This window comes from Rhodamnia argentea, chromosome 2 (assembly GCF_020921035.1).
Source record: "Rhodamnia argentea isolate NSW1041297 chromosome 2, ASM2092103v1, whole genome shotgun sequence".
In the NCBI taxonomy this organism is placed as follows: domain Eukaryota; kingdom Viridiplantae; phylum Streptophyta; class Magnoliopsida; order Myrtales; family Myrtaceae; genus Rhodamnia; species Rhodamnia argentea.
In genome coordinates this window covers 30672107-30693756 of record NC_063151.1, presented here as the reverse complement: position 1 = coordinate 30693756, position 21650 = coordinate 30672107, and the positions used below count along the sequence as shown (strand labels likewise).

General features: G+C 43.2%; 4 protein-coding genes across 5 annotated transcripts; 2 read left to right on the top strand and 2 right to left on the bottom strand.

The window, feature by feature from the left end:
* Positions 1–114: 114 nt before the first annotated feature.
* LOC115744273 lies at positions 115–2484 on the bottom strand. Of its 2 annotated transcripts, XM_048273922.1 has the most exons (4): positions 2369–2484; positions 1692–1837; positions 725–856; positions 115–604 (listed from the first exon to the last, which is right to left on the bottom strand). In XM_048273922.1, exons 2-4 carry the CDS (start codon positions 1795–1797, stop codon positions 585–587), a joined length of 258 nt encoding a protein of 85 aa, XP_048129879.1. In that variant the 5' UTR covers positions 1798–1837; positions 2369–2484; the 3' UTR covers positions 115–584. The 2 variants fall into 2 exon arrangements, with proteins under 2 accessions (XP_048129879.1, XP_030535635.1); XM_030679775.2 differs by having other exon boundaries at positions 115–856.
* A 786-nt stretch (positions 2485–3270) lies between these two features.
* On the top strand, positions 3271–4540 carry LOC115743456 (uncharacterized protein At1g76070). Its single transcript, XM_030678623.2, has one exon. It carries the CDS (start codon positions 3514–3516, stop codon positions 4324–4326), a length of 813 nt encoding a protein of 270 aa, XP_030534483.1. The 5' UTR covers positions 3271–3513; the 3' UTR covers positions 4327–4540.
* A 2916-nt stretch (positions 4541–7456) lies between these two features.
* LOC115742149 (thioredoxin-like protein CDSP32, chloroplastic) lies at positions 7457–8704 on the bottom strand. Its single transcript, XM_030677458.2, has 2 exons — positions 8047–8704; positions 7457–7927 (listed from the first exon to the last, which is right to left on the bottom strand). The coding sequence occupies exons 1-2, from the start codon at positions 8619–8621 to the stop codon at positions 7597–7599; spliced, it is 906 nt and encodes a 301-aa protein (XP_030533318.1). The 5' UTR covers positions 8622–8704; the 3' UTR covers positions 7457–7596.
* A 5584-nt stretch (positions 8705–14288) lies between these two features.
* On the top strand, positions 14289–21064 carry LOC115737471 (phospholipase D delta-like). Its single transcript, XM_030669597.2, has 10 exons — positions 14289–15381; positions 16028–16144; positions 17378–17572; positions 17957–18238; positions 18324–18392; positions 18498–18645; positions 19013–19161; positions 19433–19603; positions 19938–20165; positions 20338–21064. The coding sequence occupies exons 1-10, from the start codon at positions 14461–14463 to the stop codon at positions 20629–20631; spliced, it is 2574 nt and encodes an 857-aa protein (XP_030525457.1). The 5' UTR covers positions 14289–14460; the 3' UTR covers positions 20632–21064.
* The last annotated feature ends 586 nt before the right edge of the window (positions 21065–21650 follow it).

The window sequence follows — 21650 nt, the reverse complement described above, 5'->3', positions numbered from 1 at the left end:
TTTTGAAACTCACTAGAACCGCAAAAGACTTTACTTTAAAAGTACGTGAACTTTTTCTCGAGCTCGGGTTTAGAAATCATGCAAAGCTAAACAGACCGTGCATTCTTGCCAGCATCAACGATAAATATAATCGGGTTAGATTTTTAGATAACCATGAAGCAAATTTTCCACGCAAAATCTACAGTATCCCCAAATGAATCAGGTCTGATCATATTGCTTCGCCCTTTTGATGTATTGGGATATCTGGGTCACTCTTATATAAGAAGGTATCATCGGCATGGTATTAAAGTCCATACCTCAGATCAATAACAAGCCATATAACGACACATTCCAGTCAAATAAAGAGAAGCAAATCCAATTCGAGGACCATTTCTTCCTTGACCAATTACTATCCTAGCATCTGCTGCAATTGCTACTTCAATTAAGTAGTAGAAAGATCTGATTTGAAATCCAAGTTTCACCTAATGGATGCAGACTCATTGGGAGAGAGGCATTTCAATAGTCAATAAGTCTACAATATACCCAGATGAGTTGGGTGTTGTTGGCTAGGATCTACCTCGACTTTTCCTGAGCTAACAACATGCCTAATTTGATGATCCAAAATCTGCAATGTAAAAGCATTTTGGAAGATAAACTTTCATCATTTTGGACAATACTTCTCCTCCCTCAGAAAAATTAAATTGCTGGTACAGGCAAGACCACTATTCAATCCACTATCAGTGACCTTGCATATCAAGCATCTCATCCAGGTCTTTCACTCTCTCCAATCCCTCGCTGAGCAAGAATCGGATTCTTTGCTTGTCATCGCAGTACCTGTTCTTTTCAATTTCTTGTCTAATTGTCTGCCTCAGTTCAGCTGTAACAAGGGCACCATCATAGAGATCATAATCATACCACGGCACATGACACTGCATAATGTCAGCACAAGGGAAACTACTGCTAGTTCACAGCGCTCGTGAGCTTTTCATAAACTGATAGGCCAGCTAACCTATTAAGCAGCAAGAGTTTCTGCGAGCAAGATGCTGGCAAAACCACTATCATGGCCACAAATGCATCCACTTACAACTTAGACAGGCCAAAGTGGATGGTCATTTTCACGAGACAAGACCAATGGACTAGCAAGTCTAGCAAATTCACCTCTTCACAAAGAAAATGCGCAAGCAATTTCTTGGAATGTTGGAGTTGCAGAAGCACATTTTCAAAACCAGACTGCTAAGTGCTAAAAACTTGTGCCAGCAGTGTAATGTTGGTCCAAAAATTGCTAAAATCCTCATTTACTAAACAAGCAAATTTCTATATGAAAGAAAACCCTCTGCATTAGATTCAAGGGTTCATACATAAACACCAATCGCAGAAATCTGACAGGAGGACAAATGCGATAAAAGCTATAAGTTCCAAATTCTTTGTTCCCCACTGTGATCAATAAGATCAAGTTGAAAAACATATTTTGATGAAGAAGGCATTACAGGACATCCCACCGGCGACCAATTTCTTTAGAGTATATTAAAACTTGGTTATTGCTAGCTAACCTTTTTCGGTATGTCATTCTGCAGTTAAATGAAAGCTCAATAATGCAGATAAGCTACTAGACAGAAAATAAGATTCAGTTAACTAGTGTGCCAGGCACTGAAGGCCTAGGAAACCATCCCTGTTCAAAACAAGTTAAATCCGTTTGGCTTCAGATACTTCACCTTGAGCATGATCAGGTGCTCTTCGAGCAATCCTTAGAGCTTGCCTGTACAGCTTCAGAACTCTAGCACGGAGGAGAAAATCCTGCAGACTGAAGGAATGAACCATAACAGATTCCTCCTAGGACAATAAATTCCACACGATTCTCCTTCAAAGGAGGGAAAAAAAGAATGAGCCTCATCACAAATGTGAATCGCTTCCAAACACGAGCAATCACAAATTTCAAGAATTCCACGCATGGATCGAGCTGAGGAAAGAAACATGTTCTTAATCGAGCAAATTCAACAAGGAAGCCATCTGCCCAAATAGATTTTCTCTTTTTTAAACAACAAAACATGGATGGTTCACTGTTCTAACAAACGGAACAGCATGAGATACGTCCGCTCAACAAGACCCGCTCAGATTTCATCACGTCGGCATGCCCAGGCAGACTCGATCCTCAAAATCTATACCCCCATTTCGCAAGGGGTTTAGGACGAGGGGCTTCACGAGCAATGCCGCGTTAGAACCAGTAAAGCCGGGACGAATTCAAAAATTTCGAATTTACCAAATTCCGGCGAATCTAGGATGGGAAACTCGGAAATTTGAACGATGGGCAATGCAGGAAATCGACCCGCAAGTTCGCAGATGCACGAATTGGAGAGAACAAGATTCGAATCAGAGTGAAGCGGAAGAATACCTCCAGGCTGGAAAGAGATTGATGGGTTGAGCGGGGCAACGAGCATGGAAGCGATTTCGGTTTGTAGAGACTTCTGCTTGAGTAATACGAAGCAAAGCGGAGTGGCGGTAGCTTTTTCCTTCACTTTAATAACAAAAAGGTGTTTTTTCTCGTAGAACGAGTTATAAGTTCTCCACTTTGCCTTATTAACATGTTATCCTCGTCAGTTTCGTTTTATGATTTATTTCATGTTGACGAGTCTTACGACGTTTTTCGTTATGCAACCAAATTTTTATCATGGGTCCGTCTATGTGAATGAAAACTGATTTGGATAATTATTTATGTGCTTTCTAGTGTTTGGCTGACGAAAAACTAATCGATTTACAAAAAAACGGTTTTCCCATGAATTGAAAGTAACGAGCCTATATTAGGGAGAACGATTTCTCCTTTTTAATAAGAAGGAAAACACTTTCTTTAAACTATCAAAATAAACGAAAATTTAAGGAAAATAGTTTCATGGAAGCTATTTTCTTTTATCACAATATTTTTAACAAAGCAAACGCATCTTTAGCATTAACATGGGTTGCCAATAGGAAAACATCTATAAAATGCAAACGTTTTTGAGAGAGAGAGAGAGAGCGCGCTTGTCAAGTTTGCGAGTGGATAGCATTGTAGTCATTGCCTAAATACAAAAATCCATTAAATTGGTTTATTCAATCGTTTTTCATGAATCGAAAATAACAAACTTAGGGGGGAAGAAAGAAAGAAATTCTCCTCCCTCGGATATTGGGAAAAACAAAAGCAAATCTGCCTCCTAGGAATTAAATCCTAAGTAGATGTTGTTTGCATAGGATCGAGTCAACAAAAACCGATAAATTATGCGGGAGGAGGAGAGACGACCATTCTCTCCATCCCGATAAAAGTCAAGTCAGCATCAATTAAGAAAAGGTTTTTAACGTTCCCACCTCTTTGACCCAGAGAAACAGCAAAGCTTGACATCAACCATCTCCATCTCCTCTTCTTGAAACAGTCAGAACACTCCACCCGGACGGAACTCGTCACCTTCCTCTTCTTCTTCTTCTTCTCCAAAAACTCTCGCCGCCACCCCCGTCACGAACTCTTCAAAAAGACCGAATTTGTTCGATTCTTTCTTCCGCATAGCTCCAATGGAGAAACCGCCCAGAATGAAGAACCAGAACAAGAAGAGCCTTTTCAAGTTCGTCACTTTCCAAAACCCTGCTTTTAGCCCCACCAGAGACAGCAACAATCGATCGTCGTCGTGGGGACTGTTCGACAACATCAGTACCGCCAAATCGCACGCCAAAAGAGGCTCCTTTTCGGGGCCGATTGTGCCCCTAATCCCCAAGGAAGCCAGGCTCGGGAGGAGATCCAAGAACGGCGGCGCCAGTCTCGACACCCCGCGGGAACCCACTTCCCCGAAGGTGTCGTGCATGGGCCAGATCAAGCACAAGAAAAAGATCAAGAAGATGAAGAAGAGCGAGGAGGGAGCGGGAACCGACAAGCCTTCTTCTGGGTCGTCTCGTAGTGAAGAGAAGAAGAAGCCCAAGTCGAGAATTTTCCGGAGGATCTTCAGCGGAGCGAGAGCGGAGAGGAGATCCGGTTCCTCCGGGCTTCCTGCAGAGAACCGCGGGGAGGGAGAGACCGAGAGAGTTTCCGACGAGAGAGCGCCGTCGCTGGGCCAGATGAGGAGGTTCGCGAGCAGCCGGAACGCGCTGGCGAGCTTCGACTGGACGGCGCAGGTGGCGCCGGTGGACGCGGCGGAGCAGAGGAACTGTTACTCGGACGACGAAGACAGAGACGGAGAAGAGGGAGACGGCGGCGACGAAGCGACGATTCCATTCTCGGCCCCCATGTCGTTAGGTGGAGGAGTGGAGTTGAAGGCGAAGAAGGAAGTGAATCTGTGGAAGAGGAGGACGATGGCTCCCCCTCAACCACTTCGCTTGCAACATCCCCATTAACTCTCTGCAAATGGAATCGTGTTCATGGATTCTCTCCATTTCCGATGTGTTCTTCCCTCCCTTCTTTTGGGTTTTCAGTTTGCGTTGGCCTCGCCTCTTCATCTCGTGCAAGGAATTTGATGATTTGTTGTATAAGGTCACGATTTTTTGGAGGATGAGGCGAAATAAGTTGCAGGCAGCATTTTTGCTTTGTGCAGAAGATTACACCTCTCTCTCTCTCTCTCTCCACCCAATTCCTTCTTCATGTAATTGATTTCAATCCAATGCAATGCCGTGCAAAAATTGCAAGTTTAGTGAGCAAAGATTGAATAGGTGTGCGCAGGATACCGGAAAGTCCCACCCCCACCACGTCAGCCACGCGCCGCCACTCGTTGATTGCCATGGAAGAAGAGCGGCCTTCATGAAAATCCGAAACGTGGGCCCCACCTGAACACGTGGCGATCAACGAGTGGAGTGGCACATGTTGACTTGGTGGTGCGGCATCACCCACTTATTGTCTCTCATTTGCATATATGGAGAATAATCAAGCCTCCAAAGGTCCCAATATCCGAACCAAGGAATTTTATTACTGTATTTATCAGTGTTTAACTGTTTGATGTCCTATGTCAATGTTCGACTCGCCGGCAAGCAAAAATCTCGATGACTCCGGAACTGACTCCAAAAACTTAAGCCGTTAGATCTCTTTATGGTGATTGTTTCTCGTTTCCCTCGGTCGCATTTAATTGCGCATATACTATTGCAAATGCTTTTGCCCTCGTAAGTTAGAAGAGCGATGTAATAGAAATCAGACAAGGCAACGCAGGAGGAACAAGTCGTAGCCGGTGCTTTGCCAAATGCTGTTTTCATGGACCAGCAACCGAAACTGACTGGCTATTTTATCTGGAGAATGCGTAAAATATTTGTGTTAGGTCCCTTTTTTTTTTTTTTTTTTATGCGTGTGTGCATGTGATGGCGGAAATTCTGAGCTGTCAAACCGAGGAAAAGCCATGGTTCAACGCATAATTTTCTACGACGTATGTACGCATTCAAATACAAGGATGCACGTTTAGTATTGAGTTTTATATGCATTGGTATTCTTCAGCGTGTTTTCTTTACCAAGTCGTACAGAAAGAGGCCTTCGATGGGGCTACGCCCAGCATACTTCGGTTCAAACCACCGAATCGAACTGAGCTTTTCCCTCTTCCGCCACCCTGCCCACCTAGGGTTTCCGCCGCCGCCGCTGCTTATTCTGAGAGAGAGGAACTTTTTTCTCTCTCTCCCTCTCCCCCTCACCGTTTCTATATTTCTGCTGCTGATCTTTTCTTTTTCTCTCCCATCATATTTTGGGAGTTTGCGAGAGTAAATAATTTTTTGCAGCTCGTCTTGGGTGAACGTGGAGATCGGTTCGGCCATGCGTCCAATCAATAGTCATCGATAAGGATGTTCGTGACGTGACTCCGTAAGCTCTCCGAAATTATGCCGCTCTCTTCTCCCGATTTAAATTTAGGTCTAGATCTAGAGATTTTCCTCTCTCTCGAATTAGATTTAGATATAGATCCGGGAATTCCTAAACCGTTATTTAATTCAGTCCGATTTCGAATTTTTCTAAATTGTAACATTTCAATTTAGCTTGCTTTACCAAATTGAACGGTGCTCACCCCTAAACAAGAATGTGCTAAAAAATGATTGGCTTAGAGTGAGTGCAGTCTACATATTTAGGTTAGGACTAAAGTGAGCGGTTCTATATTCCGTGCATGTTTTATCCGTAACCCGGAACTTATTCGTCAGAATAGGTTCCTCATTTTTTGGAACCTAAAACTTACCTTATCACGGGTTCTAGAGTTAGTTCCAGAGTCTATCCAGGTTCCATCTGTATTCTTGATTAAATGATTGCAGTGAATTATCACCTTTAATGACCACCATTTATTGCTACAATTCACCGATCACACACTCATACTTAGATACACAAATAAATATGAAATATTAACAAAGTAAAAGTCTCGATCGTAAATATTATAGAAAATGAAAGCTCAAACTAGTAGTTCTAAATTACACAATCATCATCAAATGCCACGGATTGTGCACGATTGTAAAGACATATATCAAGAAAAACACAAAAATACATTACATGCATTACGGGTTCCAAGTTCCGGGTTCGGGTTCCACCTATTTGGAACTTGGAACTTACCTGTCGGAACATGTTCCCTAATTTTTTGAATCTAAAACCTACCATGCACACATCGGAACCTGAAATCGCACGGGTTCCCCACTAGTTCGATTCTAGATTTCAAGTTCTACTCTAGAACTATGCTCACTCTTAGTAGGACCATCTGGCCTTAGAAGCCTAGAAAAATGCAAAATTGTCTGTGGCCCCCGTCTAGTTAGGGTGTGCTTGGGAACTGGACTGACCTCAGAATCAGGAATAATCAGCCCGATTTTAGATGCAGAACAAAACCGCTTGGACACGACCGTATCGACCGCACAAAACTAGACCTATATCTTTTTTTAATTATTTTTTCCCTTTCTTTTAAAGAGTTAAAAAAAAAAAATGCCAAAATCCTAAACTGAATTGGTCCAATCCGGAAGCCGGACTGGGACGGAGCAGGTCGAGTTCTTGATACTAAGGTGGAATGGAATCGGCCCAACCCGACGACCGATCATCCCTACAGTCTAGACCTGGTCAGTTGTCCGGATACTAAGCCTAAACTCCTCTCTTCAAGCTTGCCCATGATTTAAAATATATCAGATCTTCTTCGTAGAATGATTGGGTCTCGACGGGGTTCAAAGGGTACTCGTCTGAGCGGATCGCGTCCAAGAAAGAAACTGCTTTAGGCTTCGTTTTCTTTTTTGGTCGAACACTTCGGGCTTTGTTGGTTCGGGCGGGGCTCCATGGACGCCCGATGCTTTTGAGTACGTAGGCTGTTCCAAATCAATTCATTTCCTCTGATTTTTAATTGTTCTACTTTTGAGAAGTCAAATCTGCGTAAGCCACTCGTGCCTTGGACGATATTTTTCTCCTTGTGCATTAATCTTCTGGGGATAGAACTTGACATCGTTTTCAAAAAGCGTGTCTATTTTCTTAGATATCAAAAGAGCACGAAAATATCTTTTGCGAAGAACAAAAAATGAGACCCAATAAGAACATGTAATTCAAGAAGAGCTAAATCCTTTCAGTACGAGGTCACGGTCTCTTGTCGACTTCATAAGCAGCAATTTGGGGAGTATAACTACCGACGTTTGTGATGAAAATTCGATCGATAATCTATCGCGTTTCGAAAAGTAATGGGGAACTCAGTACGTGACGCGAACTCCTTGGTATCTGAGGATCTCTCCGACCAGCTCGCCCTTGCCGGAGCCGACGTACCTCCCGCGGATCTCGCCGTCTCTGATGAACAAGAAGGTGGGCACTTCAATGACGTCCATGTCCTTCAGGAACCGCATGCAGCTCTCGTTCTCGTCGCCGTTCATTCGGGCGAAGACCACCAAGTCGGACATCTGCCTCGACAGCTTGACCACCGTCGGATACACCTTCACGCACGGTCCGCAGTGCTTGAGGCCGACGTCGAGGACGATCAGCTTGTGGTCGGCTTTGTGCCCTTCGATCAGCTTCTCCACATCTTCCCTGCAAAATTTTAGGAATCGAAATCTGTGTGAGGACTGAGGAGCGTTGCTGTTACTAATTATCATTTGCCGCTGATGTTGGGGGACCTTAATCCGATTTCATGTACTGAGCTTAATTACCTGGAATGGAGCTGCTCGACGGCGGAATGGCTGTCGCCGTAGTAGAGGACGTCGCCGACGAGCTGGTCGGGGCCGATGCCCTCCTCGTCGTGGACGCGCTCCATGGACTTGTAGAAGGTGAAGTGGGGCGCCTTGTCCACCTTCTCGCGGCGGCACAGCTCCCGGGTCGCCTCCGACTCGTCCCCCATCACCAGCAGGAACACCACGTCGCTGCACTGCCGGCTCAGCTCCACCATGAAGGGGTACATCCTGCTGCTGCTCTCGCTGTGGCAGGCCGCGTACTCCACCACCACCAGCCTGTTCTTCGCCGCCCTCAGCGCCTCGTCGAACTCCTCCGCGCTGTGCACCTGCTGGACTCGCTCGTCGCTAGCCGGCGGCGACGACGACTTCTGGGTGGAGGCCGTGGCCCTCAAGGTGAGGCCGCGAGGGCAGTCGGGCCTGCCGACGAGCCGGGGGCTGAGCTTGGTGAGAAGAGAGGGGATGGTGGCGGGGCGGAAGAAGAGAGGGGTTGGCTGCTTGGGGAGAGACGGTGATGAAGGTGGTTTGGAGAGGAGGAAGTTGGTGATTGCAGCCATTGATTGAAGCGAGTGAGAGGAAGAGAGAGTTGAGGGTTGGAGAAGAAGTGGGCGTTCGAAGAGAACAGAGCAGTTTTTGTTCAGATGGAAACCAGGGAGGAGATTCCGAGCCGGGCGGAGGAATCACATCCACTCATTCTCAGGGGGATCATGTCATCCACAAGTTTTGGTGCACATTGCGTTAGATTTTTTTTTTTTTTTCCCCTTCTTCTGTGGTAAATTTTCCCACAAATTTTGATTTTGATATAGAGAGAAAATTAATTGGACGGTTTTACTTAATGGCTACCACTTTCTAAATTAACTTACCGATTGATACTTAATGAGGAGCGTATGCTTCTAATTCTCTCTCTTTCTATACTTCTACCCGACACAACTAAAATTTCCAAAACAAATTGATACAAATAATCCCGAACCGATCAATTCGAGTCACCAGTTCGGCCTAAACAATTCATGTTTATACTTTTTGGCTCGGATTAGGTTTCCTAAAAAAACTTGTTGAGACCTGTTGAGGTCCAGTTTAGGACCACATGACACAAATGATATTGTTTTGAAGATATGCCACTTCAATCGAAAATTGCATTGACTAGTATTCACGAGAATTTCATCCTAACGGTGAATTCCACTGTGCATGGACTTCTCTATAGAGAAGAGCTGTTGCATGAATTGTGGTACATATGTATCGTAGCAGCATATCCATCAGATTACTATTGGACAAATTATATTTATCGCTTGAGAAGAACACCGGACTTGAATCTAGCCTTGAGCCTGATCGCAGGACATGCCTAAATTTTCGCAGGAATAGCACAAACGAGTAATGGAAAATCCATGTCCCCATAAAAAGAAATGGTGGGAATGCCCGGAGCGTAGCTCTCTTGGATGGGAGTTGTGGGTGGGCCGGACCAGACCGCACTTCCTGCTCCCTTCGAAGTTCACAGAGGACATGCACTAGTTTTAAACAATAGTTTTGGTAGACATCTTTTCACCCTTGTCAAGCTAGATCTTCTTGTTAAGGAAATCCTGCCCTAGGTTTTCTTTTTGGGTCGAGCTAGATCTTTTCTGTTGCCATAGAAAGGTTTCCTAATACATATAACAGAGAAAGTCAAAGAACCCTACCAACTCAAGGAGGACGTTCCCCCACATCAGGAACTAGCAACAACTTCAGAGTTGACGGGAGTTCGAGATGCCAATTCATTGGTTCCATCTTCCATTTCTAGTGTAGAAGCTATGTGAAGCTTTCTATGGAAAAACAGAGAAAAAAAGACCGTGAAAATGCTTTCATTCCTTGGAAATGGCAGCTAGGACAGGATCCAGCTTCCGAGACTTTTTACCCTGCTGTTGGTTTGTTTTAGCTCAATGCACACAACATCTGGGTCCATCTCGGCAGATGTTGCCGCGGGATTATTCCTTAGCCAGTTGAACGGAGGTCCACGCAACAAGAGCTTCTGCCATATCAGCTGAGTCTGCATCACCTACTAAGCCTCTGCCACCAACAAAGCTCCTCCATGAGAATTCTCAGCCCCTGTTCCCACTGCCGCTTCCGAAGCGCCATGGTCAAAAGCCCCACTGCAATTTATGGCAATAAATATCCCCCACAGGCTTCTTCCACTTCTGTAAATGATCTTAGTGTAGCTTTAGGAGCACTATTCCTAATCTTGATTCTCTCTTCCACAACCACAACAACCTTCTTCAAGGCAGCACTAGTCGGGTCGGGGAGACCGCAACTTGGGTAGGTTGTTCAACCTGGTTAAAAACCAACTCACTTCTCCTCTTCCGAATCCGCCAGCAACAAAAGGCTACTTTAGTCAATCTCTAGACTTAAACCGGCAGGTGATCCCCAAGTCATCTCCTTTAGTCACACATCGAAAGTGGTGATCTGCTCTTGAATAATCCTGATTAGAACGGGGTTAATGTCTGTATCAGATTTGGGGTGCAGCCAAGTCTGCCCCTGCCAATACAGATTGTGCATCGTCCACCTGCCACTTTTCTTCACTAGCTCTTTCCCTTCGAGTATACTTTTGCCAACCCCAGGAGTCTCTGCATCCTTTTCTAGCTTCCAGGAAATATCTGAGTTTAAGCCTTTCGGAACTGGAACTTGGGACTCATCTGGGCTTTTACACAAAGCATTCTCCGAGCTCACTTGGCAAATGACGTGCCGTTAAAAGAAATCAATCTCTAAGACCCATACCTCCCTTCGATTTCGCCTCAGTGAGCCTCTCCCAGCTCTGCCGATGTGTATTTCTTTCATCCATTCTCTTGCAATGGCAGCATCAACCTCCATGCACCATTTTTCTTGGCATTAATCATTGGTAGAATCTTGAATGTTCGGTAGTCAGTGTTCATTTTTGAGGAGGATTTTTTTTTTAATTATAATTATTAGTCTGCAATGGGAAGATGACTAAGACAACCGTCCAGGGGAAAGAAATGAAAATGACAAGGATAGGTTTTATAAGTAGAAGATATACTCGGTGCGCGTTTAGGGCTTAAGTCATTTATAGGCTTAAAGGAGGCTTGATACAGTTAGAAGGTAAATGGGCTTCGTGCAATTTAGCTTCAACTCAATGGGCTGGGCTTGTTTAAAAGCTTAGAAGCAAGCTTTAATTAGGTTGTTAGATTTTATCATTGGGTTTAGCTTAGTTTCGTTTCAGTGGGTATATATATAGTCCAGAATTTTTTGGCAAATGCCTCTCATACAGCTTAGCTATGCTAGATTGATCTTACTTTCGTACATTTTACTTTTATCCCATTGATTGTGGTTGTCTACTTTTCCTTGATTGTGCACTTATGCAAGAACATCATTTAATAGCATAGGATAATAAAAAGGTCAAAGATTATCTGAATCACTAATCAAGTTTAAGTACCGAAAGGGCACTAGTTGTATAACTAATGCAATCAAGTCCCCGGCCTTACATATCTGATTTTGTAGGGGGTGAGAGATCCTCCCGTGCCTCGCTTGATTTGTAGACGACTTTTGATAGACTTGTCGCGGCTTCTAGTTAAGTTGGATTTCATAGAAAGATTTATTCCAAATGAATTTTCAAATGTCACGCGAGGTAAGAGTTTGGGAGAACTCGCACTGGTTAAGGAGTGTTGGTTCCCAATTGGAGATTACCTCTGAATCCGTTCTTTCGCCCCCCGACATCTCCGTCGGAAGGTCGCGACGGAAGAGTTTTATAATTAGCGTATCTGGCAAGAGGCCATTTGAAGCAAAATCGTTTGATAGAAGTAGTTTTGATTGGAGCTCGTGATCTAATGTGCACTCGGCACTATCCTTCGTCAGTCGGTCGTCCAATGACCCGAGCAAAGCATAGTCTCTCTCCCTTTACCCTTTCTCCCCGTGCACAAGCGACCATGACGGAAAACGAGGGCTTCACCGACAGATTGAGAAATGTCATTGCTAGACGCGAATCCCATCCATCCTCACCGATGTTCATATATTCACAGACTATATTTGAAAGTTCAGTTAGAGATATCGAAGTCGTAAATTCGATCAAATTAATGTCAAATTTGATGATCTGAAAAATATTATTATTTTTTCACTTGTCAGAGTCATTTGCGTGCAAACTTTTTAAAAGAGAGAGATTGCGCCCGCCCGCCGCCCGCCCGTCCCACTCATCCGCCGTCCTCAAATAGATACGAGACATGCATAACATGATCCTATTAATATATAGAGTTTATGTTGTTTAATTATAAGTGTCATGGCATAAATTGACGTCGAAATGTACGTTCGTGGACATCGATGTGGGGTGGGGCCTATTCATGAGGTTGTGTACACGTCAAGTCCAGTCCGTGTTGCTCTACTAAGTAGTCAGTCGATTGCCATCTGTTTGACTCGGCTTTCCCTCCCAAGATTCCACGTTCCCCCTGTCTCCACAGCTTGCATGCCAGATTTTCAGGTTAAATTAAGACATCCAGATCTACGCATATCCTTCAATTACATCGTCTAAACTTTGAAACGTAAAATTCGAAAGTATTAAAAATGTACAATTCAAAAAAAAATTCTGAAATAAAGAGAAGAAAAATATTTTCTCTGGCGATGTGAAAGGTAGATTCCAAGTCATTTTTGAATGGTTTCTATCGAATAGGTTCATATAGTAGCGATCGGCGTTTGGAGCGAGTCATCGAAGCTTCGACTCCCGCATTATCGGTCTGTTCTTCGCATAGTGCTTGTTAACCAACTTGTTGGCAACGTATCTCTAGTTAACAAGCACAATGCCTGCCGGCAACATACCCCTAAGTAACCGACTTGCATGCCAATTTTTCGGGGTTAAATTAAGACGTGAAAACTAATATACTTTTTCCTAGGAAAGAAAGAGGGTATTATGAAGCGGTTAAATGTATTTCACTTTTACGTTTCCCTTTTAACCCTTGTAAACTTATTTTTCTAGTCGTGAAGAAACAAAAGAATAAAAAAAAGAGAGGTAAAATTGATCGAAGAAAAGGGACAAAGAGGAAGGGATTCACTACCCTTTTTTATTAATACACGGCACTTCCTAAAATTACATAATTGTCCTCGTAGCGCAACATTTTTATACAATAGTTCATTTCTACGTTAGGAATGGCATAGTGGTAATAAAGAAAATAACTTCAAGTTCATTTTATTTTGCAGTGTAGCAAGGGTTAGAAATTTCATCACGAGCTTACAATATTGCCGCAATGAATGAAGACTAAATGCCCCCACCTGCGTAGCTCGCGCGTGAAAACTAGTTGCAGAGGAAGCCAAGCCCGCATTTTCAACCCCGTTGAAGAATTTGACCAAGGAAAAAGAAGACCTAGAAGATTTAAGAACTACCTTCCTCCGGGACTCTCGGTCCGAAAATGGTCGGACCTAAGACGGGTCCGACAAGTTGGGTCGGCGTGGTTCGCCCCCGAGGTCGAAAATTCCATTTATTAGCGTACCAAATTTTCTCGAGAAAATTAAATACCGTCTTCTCAAATTGGAATTTTTGGCACCTTCTGAATTAATACGTACGCCGCATCTCCTCGATTTGTAATGAATTGCCGAGTTCAAGATCTCCGCTTCGTTTGTGATTTTTCAACTGGGGCCGTCTTCGAGAACGCGAGAACCGAAGATCTGATCGCAGCATCCCCTTCGTACGTTTTATCGCAAAATGCAATAAGTCTTCTCTTTCTGAAAGCGTCGTTGCATGAAACGACATCCACAGAAGGCGGAGAAAAAGCCACTTTTCAGGGGAAGAATTTCAGAACCAGTGTTTTAAAGTTAGGATAAGAAGACCCGCCATGCCCCCACATAGCCACCGACGTTCAGCCCAATCTCCGACTCTTTCGTGACTTCTCTCCGGACAGGAAATAAAAATAAACCCAACATTTTCCAACTAACTTACCCAGCAAAACCCCCAGACCGCTAGTTGACTTTTTCTGTTGGCCATGACCGCGAGTTGACTTGGATAGTAAGATCGGTTCGGTTCGGTTCGGCTCCGTCCGTTCATCCTCCCTTCTCCGGCCCGAACCACGTAGCCCAGGACGGTTGGATCTGAATGGGAACATTCCGTCTCTCCCTGTTAATTATTGGCTCAGACGGTTAATTATTTCTTGATTTAGGACGTTAATTACCCTCCTTTTCACCTTTCGGACAAAACGGCGTGCGTTCGGGCAACTAAACATGCGAGCCGGCACGCGAAGCCGTTTACCAAACATAGAGCACGTCGCCGTCACCATCTTCCTCCATTTGCGCCAACTTCTGAGAAACCAACGCATGTAACCGTTAAATTCGTTCTCTCATTCTCTCGGTCTCTTCACATTTTCCTCCTCCCAATCTCTCTCTTCGACTGAATCAGCTCTTCCGCGGGAGCTCTCCCTCCCTCCCTCCCCGCGTCTTCCGATGGCGGAAGACAACAAATCCGGCGCCGTCCTCCTCCTCCACGGCGACCTCGAGCTCCAGATTCTGGAGGCTCGGAGCCTGCCCAACATGGACATGGTCTCGGAGCGCCTCCGCCGCATCTTCACCGCCTGCCGCCAGCCCTTCGCCTGCGGCGGCGGCGGCCAGGCCCACCACCCCCACCACCGCGGGAAGATCATCACCAGCGACCCTTACGTCACCGTCTGCCTCGCCGGCGCCACCGTGGCCCGCACGCGCGTCATCTCCAACTCCCAGGATCCGGCCTGGAAGGAGCGGTTCAGGGTGCCGGTCGCGCATCCGGTGGCCAGCATCGACTTCCACGTCAAGGACAACGACATCTTCGGCGCGGACCTGATCGGGACCGCCACGGTCCCCTCTCGGAGGGTCATTTCCGGCGAGACCGTTGAGGATTGGTTCACGATAATCGGCGGTAACGGTAAACAACCTAACCCCGATTGCGCTCTTCGAGTCCAGATTAAATTCACTCCGTGCGACGAAAATGCTCTGTATAAGGTCGGCATTGGCGCCGATCCTAATAATTTCGGCATCCGGAATTGTTATTTTCCGATGCGGAGAGGCTGCAATGTGACGCTGTATCAGGACGCGCACGTGCCGGACTCAATGCTCCCGGAGATTAAATTGGAGAAAGGGAATACGTATAATCATGAGAAGTGCTGGGAGGATATATGCCATTCGATTCTGGAAGCTCATCATTTGGTGTATATTGTTGGTTGGTCGGTTTTTCATAAGGTGAAGCTCGTTAGAGAGCCGACCAAACCTTTGCCTAACGGTGGGAATTTGAACTTGGGGGAGTTATTGAAGTATAAGTCTCAGGAAGGGGTGCGAGTTTTGCTACTGGTTTGGGATGATAAGACATCCCATAGCAAGTTCTTTCTTGAGACGGTAGGATCATGAATCTTCTCTGCAACTTTTTACGGATGTTTTTTGTTGTAAGAAACATCGATGGTTCCTGGTTTCTGAACTAACTACTGGTGAAAGAATTGTCGGGTCATCGCCTTGTTAGTGTGGATTAAATCCTACTGAAGAGTCATATCCATATAATGGCACAGATTTAGCTGAAGTTGAAACTTGCAAGGTAATGCAATGATGGTACGCGAAGTATAACTAAAGGAGAACGTGTCAACTTTTTCTTTTGCATAATCTTAGGCTGTTTGAATTCTTACTGGAGGTAACTAGTGGTTGATGAGATATAATGACAGCAGCGTGACAGTGTAAGCAAATTTGTTCCTTGAGGAAGCATCGGGCTATGATAGACTAGCAAAACTAACGATTAGCTTTGATTTGTCATCTAAAAGAGGGGCATCACCGTGTCGGAGGCTCCTGCTATTTCGGGGTTGGCGCTTGGGGAGGGTTAGATGTATGCAGCCTCACTTTTGCTTTGCATAGAGGCTATTGCCATGACTATGTAATGTACATGATTTATAGGATGCAACTGCTAGTCAGTAAGATTCCATGCAGTATCTCTTGTAGTTGTTACGACATACCCATGACAGTCTCTTACCACCAAATCAATTTTATGTGCTTGCAGGCTGGGGTAATGCAAACTCATGATGAAGAAACCCGTAAATTTTTCAAGCACTCTTCTGTTACATGTGTGCTGTCCCCTCGCTATGCCAGCAGTAAGCTTAGCATTTTCAAGCAACAGGCATGCTTTACACCATGGTCCAGTATTTTTACTCTTTTTCTGCCAACTCCTAATTCGCTGTTCATGTCATGTATCTGTTCACCATTGAATACACATAATTACAGAAGGATGTCACCTCAAATTGGGAGCTAGAGAGTCACCTAATGCATGCCCAACAATTTTTCTCATGATTCTTTCAAGTAATTCTCTCACTTCTTCTTAATTTGCTCAGTCTCTGGCCTAGAAAAACAAAGAAAGCACCCAAAAGCCTTGGTCAAGTGCTACTAGAAGTCATTCTATAATGATAAGGATCAGTTTCTCAAGTATACTGGAACGCTCGCAGTGATGTCTCTACCTGCACTTCACCACTCTGTTCTGAGCTCTTCTCTAAGCTAATGTCCCTGGAAGATGCATGACCATATCACATCCGTGACTATTACAACTATAATGGCTGTGGCATGTATTCGGTTATCAGAATGCTCATCTTTTGCATCCTCATCAAACCATAGACTCGTGCCTAATTTTTTCCTAGTAGCTAGCACTTATTTAATTATCAAAGTAAAGATATAGGAGGGAAGTCCCTAAGGTTAGATAAGTGCAATATTCTGATTAGTATTCCATTGAAAGAGGGAGGATTAAGCTTCTGAAAAGTCAGAAGCCCCTTTTAGCAGCTTTACCCAACATGGCATACCTTTCAATGTAAGTGAATGTAAAATTGGCAACGCCAAAATAATACAGGTGCAATGAAGGTGTTATTTTCAATTAACAATGACAAGGACAGTTTTTGACCTCCCAAACATCAATTAACGTAACTTATATTCTCACTATTATGCTTGAATGGTTGAATGACTATGGGACTGTCCAAAAATTTCTATTTGAATAATGCTAGAGATACTAAGAGATTAACATTAGAATACAAAATTGACATACAATGTGACATGCCAGTTTCTTATTGGGTGTTTGATTATGGTCCACTTGAATTTCCTGTCATACTTTGCACATCACTTGTAAACCAACTTTGTAGGTTGATTTTGGTATCTCTGGCATTGCTTTGTATAATTTGGGCTTCAATCTTTGAATAGGATCTCGACTATTAAGTTCGACAGTGTAATTAGTCATGCTTGACTTTATTGCAGATTGATTAGGCTGATCGGTTGTTCTTTCCCTGCTGAGTATTTTAGTTAGAAGTGATAGATTGATTTATGTCTCCATTGATGCCAATTTATAATCCTTTCTTGCTCCTTTTACAATCAGGTTGTCGGAACCTTATTCACTCATCACCAAAAATGCGTAATTGTGGATACACAAGCTTATGGAAACAACAGAAAAATTACTGCTTTTCTTGGTGGCTTAGACCTTTGTGACGGGCGCTATGATACACCCGGACATCGACTATTTCGGGACCTTGACACAGTCTTTCAAAATGATTACCACAATCCAACTTTTCCAGTGAGTGCCTGTAATTTGAACTCCTCTTCTTTATTATGTTAAATATTCCCATTTTGTTTGGATTAGAAATTTGCTTTGCACAATTATTCTTTAGAGAGAGTCTTTGTTAGTCGAGAAGACACAGAATATTCGACTTTGATCTTTTCCAAAAATTAATGTATGTCTAACAAAATAAAAAATTAAAAAAGTACTGCTTCATGGTTTCTGTTTGTAAAGATAAACTCATAAAATGCAGATTCTTTCTCATAGAATGGGGACTTAAACAAAAACATAAATGTTTTTATCTAGGCTTGACAGATTGAATCATTTTAAAAATTGTGGCCTGATTTTAAACTAAGCGGAACTTTAACTTCAATTTCTGTTTTTTTTTTCCCCTTTGTATAGGCTGGTACTAAGGGTCCAAGACAACCATGGCATGATTTGCATTGCAAGATTGAAGGCCCTGCTGCTTATGATGTGCTAAAGAACTTTGAGCAGCGCTGGAGAAGGGCAACAAAATGGTCGGAGTTTGGCCAAAAGTTTAAAAGGATATCGCGTTGGCATGATGATGCATTGTTAAAGATAGAGCGCATCTCATGGATATTAAGCCCTTCGGCAGCAATTCCAGATGACGATCCGACTCTTTGGGTTTCCAGGGAGAATGATCGTGAGAGGTGGCATGTGCAGGTAATATGCATCATTGAACCCGGCTGTAGTATGACAAGTTTTCTGGTGCATTTATTCACTTCTTTTTTATTTTTTCCTTTGACAGATATTTAGGTCTATAGATTCTGGCTCACTGAAAGGTTTTCCAAAAGATGTATATGAGGCTGAGTCTCAGGTAAAATTTTAGCTAAATAAGTAACACTAACTGACATCATCTCATCTAATACCTCACTTTGCATACTGTTATAGTGGTCCATCATGGTACTTATTTCTTCTGCAGAACCTCATCTGTGCAAAAGATTTGGTGATAGACAAGAGCATTCAGACTGCCTACATCCAGGCAATCAGATCAGCTCAACACTTCATCTATATTGAAAACCAATATTTTCTTGGAGCATCATATGCATGGCCATCTTACAGAAATGCAGGTTTTGGCGCCACCCATATGCTCTTGTTTTTTTTCCCCACTGTGATAAATGCTACAGTTTGGAACATCATGGGATGTTTTTTGGGGTATCGATATTTATTGCATATGTCATACTCCCTAATTATTAGGATTTTCTTTTATTGCCTCTCTTGCAATTTCTTAGTATGTACTGTTGGCTACAATCATGTATATTACACCTTATGATGCAGTTTTTTTTTTTTTGTCTGTGGCATGATTCTTTTGGTACTTAAGGGACTGTATCTGCAGCATGTCTTACTCATTAACCTCTGCCTCCTTCTCTCATGTAGTCTGCAGCATGTCTTACTCATTAACTTCTGCCTCCTTCCCCTCTTTTTTCGTATGATTAGGTGCTGATAATTTGATCCCCATGGAACTGGCCCTTAAGATTGCCAGCAAAATTAGAGCAAATGAGAGATTTGCAGTTTATGTAGTAATCCCAATGTGGCCAGAAGGGGTTCCTTCCTCTGCCGCGGTGCAAGAAATTCTCTATTGGCAGGTAATTTGGTTCCTCCAGTCAGCACTTGTAAGAAAGTTGCTGCCTCATCAGATTTTACTTGGGGGGAGCATAGTTTATGCTTTTCCTTCTTTAATTTTTTATTGCGCGCGCGCGAGAGAGAGAGAGAGAGAGTGTGTTGCATTACATTCAGTTTGTCTTTTCATCTTCGAATGGAAGCTGCAAATAATTTATCAAGGCTGCCGGGAAGAACTACCAAAAAGTTAAAAATATTTTCCACCTTTGACATTGAACTTGCTTGCTGTATCTGCAGAGACAAACGATGCAGTTGATGTATGAAATTATAGCAAAGGAGTTGAACTCCATGGGTCTTGAGAATTCACATCCTTGTGACTACCTGAACTTTTATTGTCTTGGTAACCGTGAGGAGCTTCCCAAAGAATTGTCAGAGCCTGCTCATCAACCGCCCAGTGATGGTGTTAAGGTAGTTACTGCAGAAATGTTTACCTCTGTTTAATTAAGGACTTCATGATGCTACCACTGCCAGCAACAACAAAATCACAATGTAGTTCTATGACTTTTTCCTTTTGAACATATATTATCTGCATATGAACCCAACTTTGACCGGAAGAGGAATTCAATTGCGAAATGTGGAAAGCAGACTAGGCTGGCTAACTTTGGTCCCTTCTGGGACCAGATCACCTCTGCTTCTTTTGTCATTATAAGGAATGAGCTACCCATGAAGCACTTTCCAATTTTCTCTCAAACAAACAAAGAAGTCAAGAACCGTGAGTATTATTTCCAAATCCTTGTCTCAGGTTTCAGCATCACAGAAGTTTCAAAGGTTCATGATCTATGTACATGCCAAAGGAATGATTGTGGATGATGAGTATGTGGTGCTTGGATCAGCAAATATCAATCAACGATCAATGGCTGGTTCTAGGGATACTGAGATTGCCATGGGTGCATATCAGCCCCATTACACTTGGGGCGAGAAAAAGCAACATCCCTTTGGGAAAAAAGAGAAGAAACATCCACGTGGCCAGGTGAGTACTCCCAGTTTCTCCATTCTCTCACATAATGTGTTTTTAGTTAAGTCTATGGTTCTTCAAACGTTTCATTGTTGGCACAAGCAGTCTGTTTTTCTTTTCCTTTTTCTTTCCTTCTTATTTGAGTAATTGTTTGATTTGTTTCTTTCCTACTGATTGATATTAACAGATATATGGGTACCGAATGTCCCTATGGAACGAGCACCTGGACGTGCTAGATGATTGCTTTAAGGAGCCAGAAGACTTGTCTTGTGTCAGGAGAGTGAACAATATTGCTGAAGAAAACTGGAAGAAATTCACTGTCGAAAAATTCACGCCGTTGCAAGGGCATCTTCTGAAATACCCTATAGAGGTGGATACAAAAGGTAAAGTTAGCGCCTTGCCTGGGCAAGAGTGTTTCCCAGATGTCGGTGGCAAGGTGCTCGGCTCTCGCACTAACCTTCCCGATGCTTTAACGACATAGTTTCTCCTGGCATGTACATTATGTTCTGTTGTACTACTTTCACGCTTCACCATCTTAATGCGGAAGATAACCACGAGATGATTCAGTTTTGGAGCGGATGGGATAAAAGGTGTGTCGGTAGATGGGAGAGGAGGGGTCATACATTTCTTTTTCCTGCAAGTATTTCTTCTTTCAAAGTTATTGGAGCTTCTGAAAGAAAATTTTTTCAGTGCTTTAACTTAATGAGTGTGAAGAGGGGGGAGTTCTATCGTGTGACGAGCTGATCACAGCTGTTGTATTTGAATTGTTGTCGTTGTTGTAACTGAAGAGGGGGAGGAGACTGTTTTCTGTTGTATCACGTATCATTTCTCTGTAACAATCAAATTGTATCTTGAAGAACATGGGAGGATAAGTTATCAATGATAATTCCGGTTTTCAATCGGATTTTCGGTGTTCATTTTTTGGCTGTGTAACTGCTAAATGAGTGCATAGCTCCTGGATTTCCCCTCTGAATACAGCAGAATTCTACGCGGATAATGCCCATGGGTTGACCGGCAAGTCATTTCGCACACCATGGAAGTGAAGATGAGACATAGTTAATAATGCTTAATGCTCTGCATCTAGTTTATTCCATTCTGACAAACATATACTTAATCCATGTGTTTTCATTGTAGGGTTCGAGCCGCCTCGCTATTACGGGTTCCAAAATTCTTGAAATTAAATGGCGATATGAGGTGAGATTATGTCTAATTTTTGAATGGCCCAGTGCTAAACGTGTTTGCATTCTTGAAAGGCATTCACTCTAGTTCTAAACTTCCCCTTGCATCACACTTAGTGTCCATGTTGCATGAGCCAGTTCTTGAAACTCCGTGACTCCGTTTATTTCGTGAAAAATCAATGATGTAAAAAATATTTTCTCAAAACTGATAGCCTATAGAAATGAACGAAGGAAAAATATTTTTATCGTCGTATTAATGCATAAATTATTATTGATAATTAAAATATATTTCATGGACTAATTATTTCAAGCCATACGATCG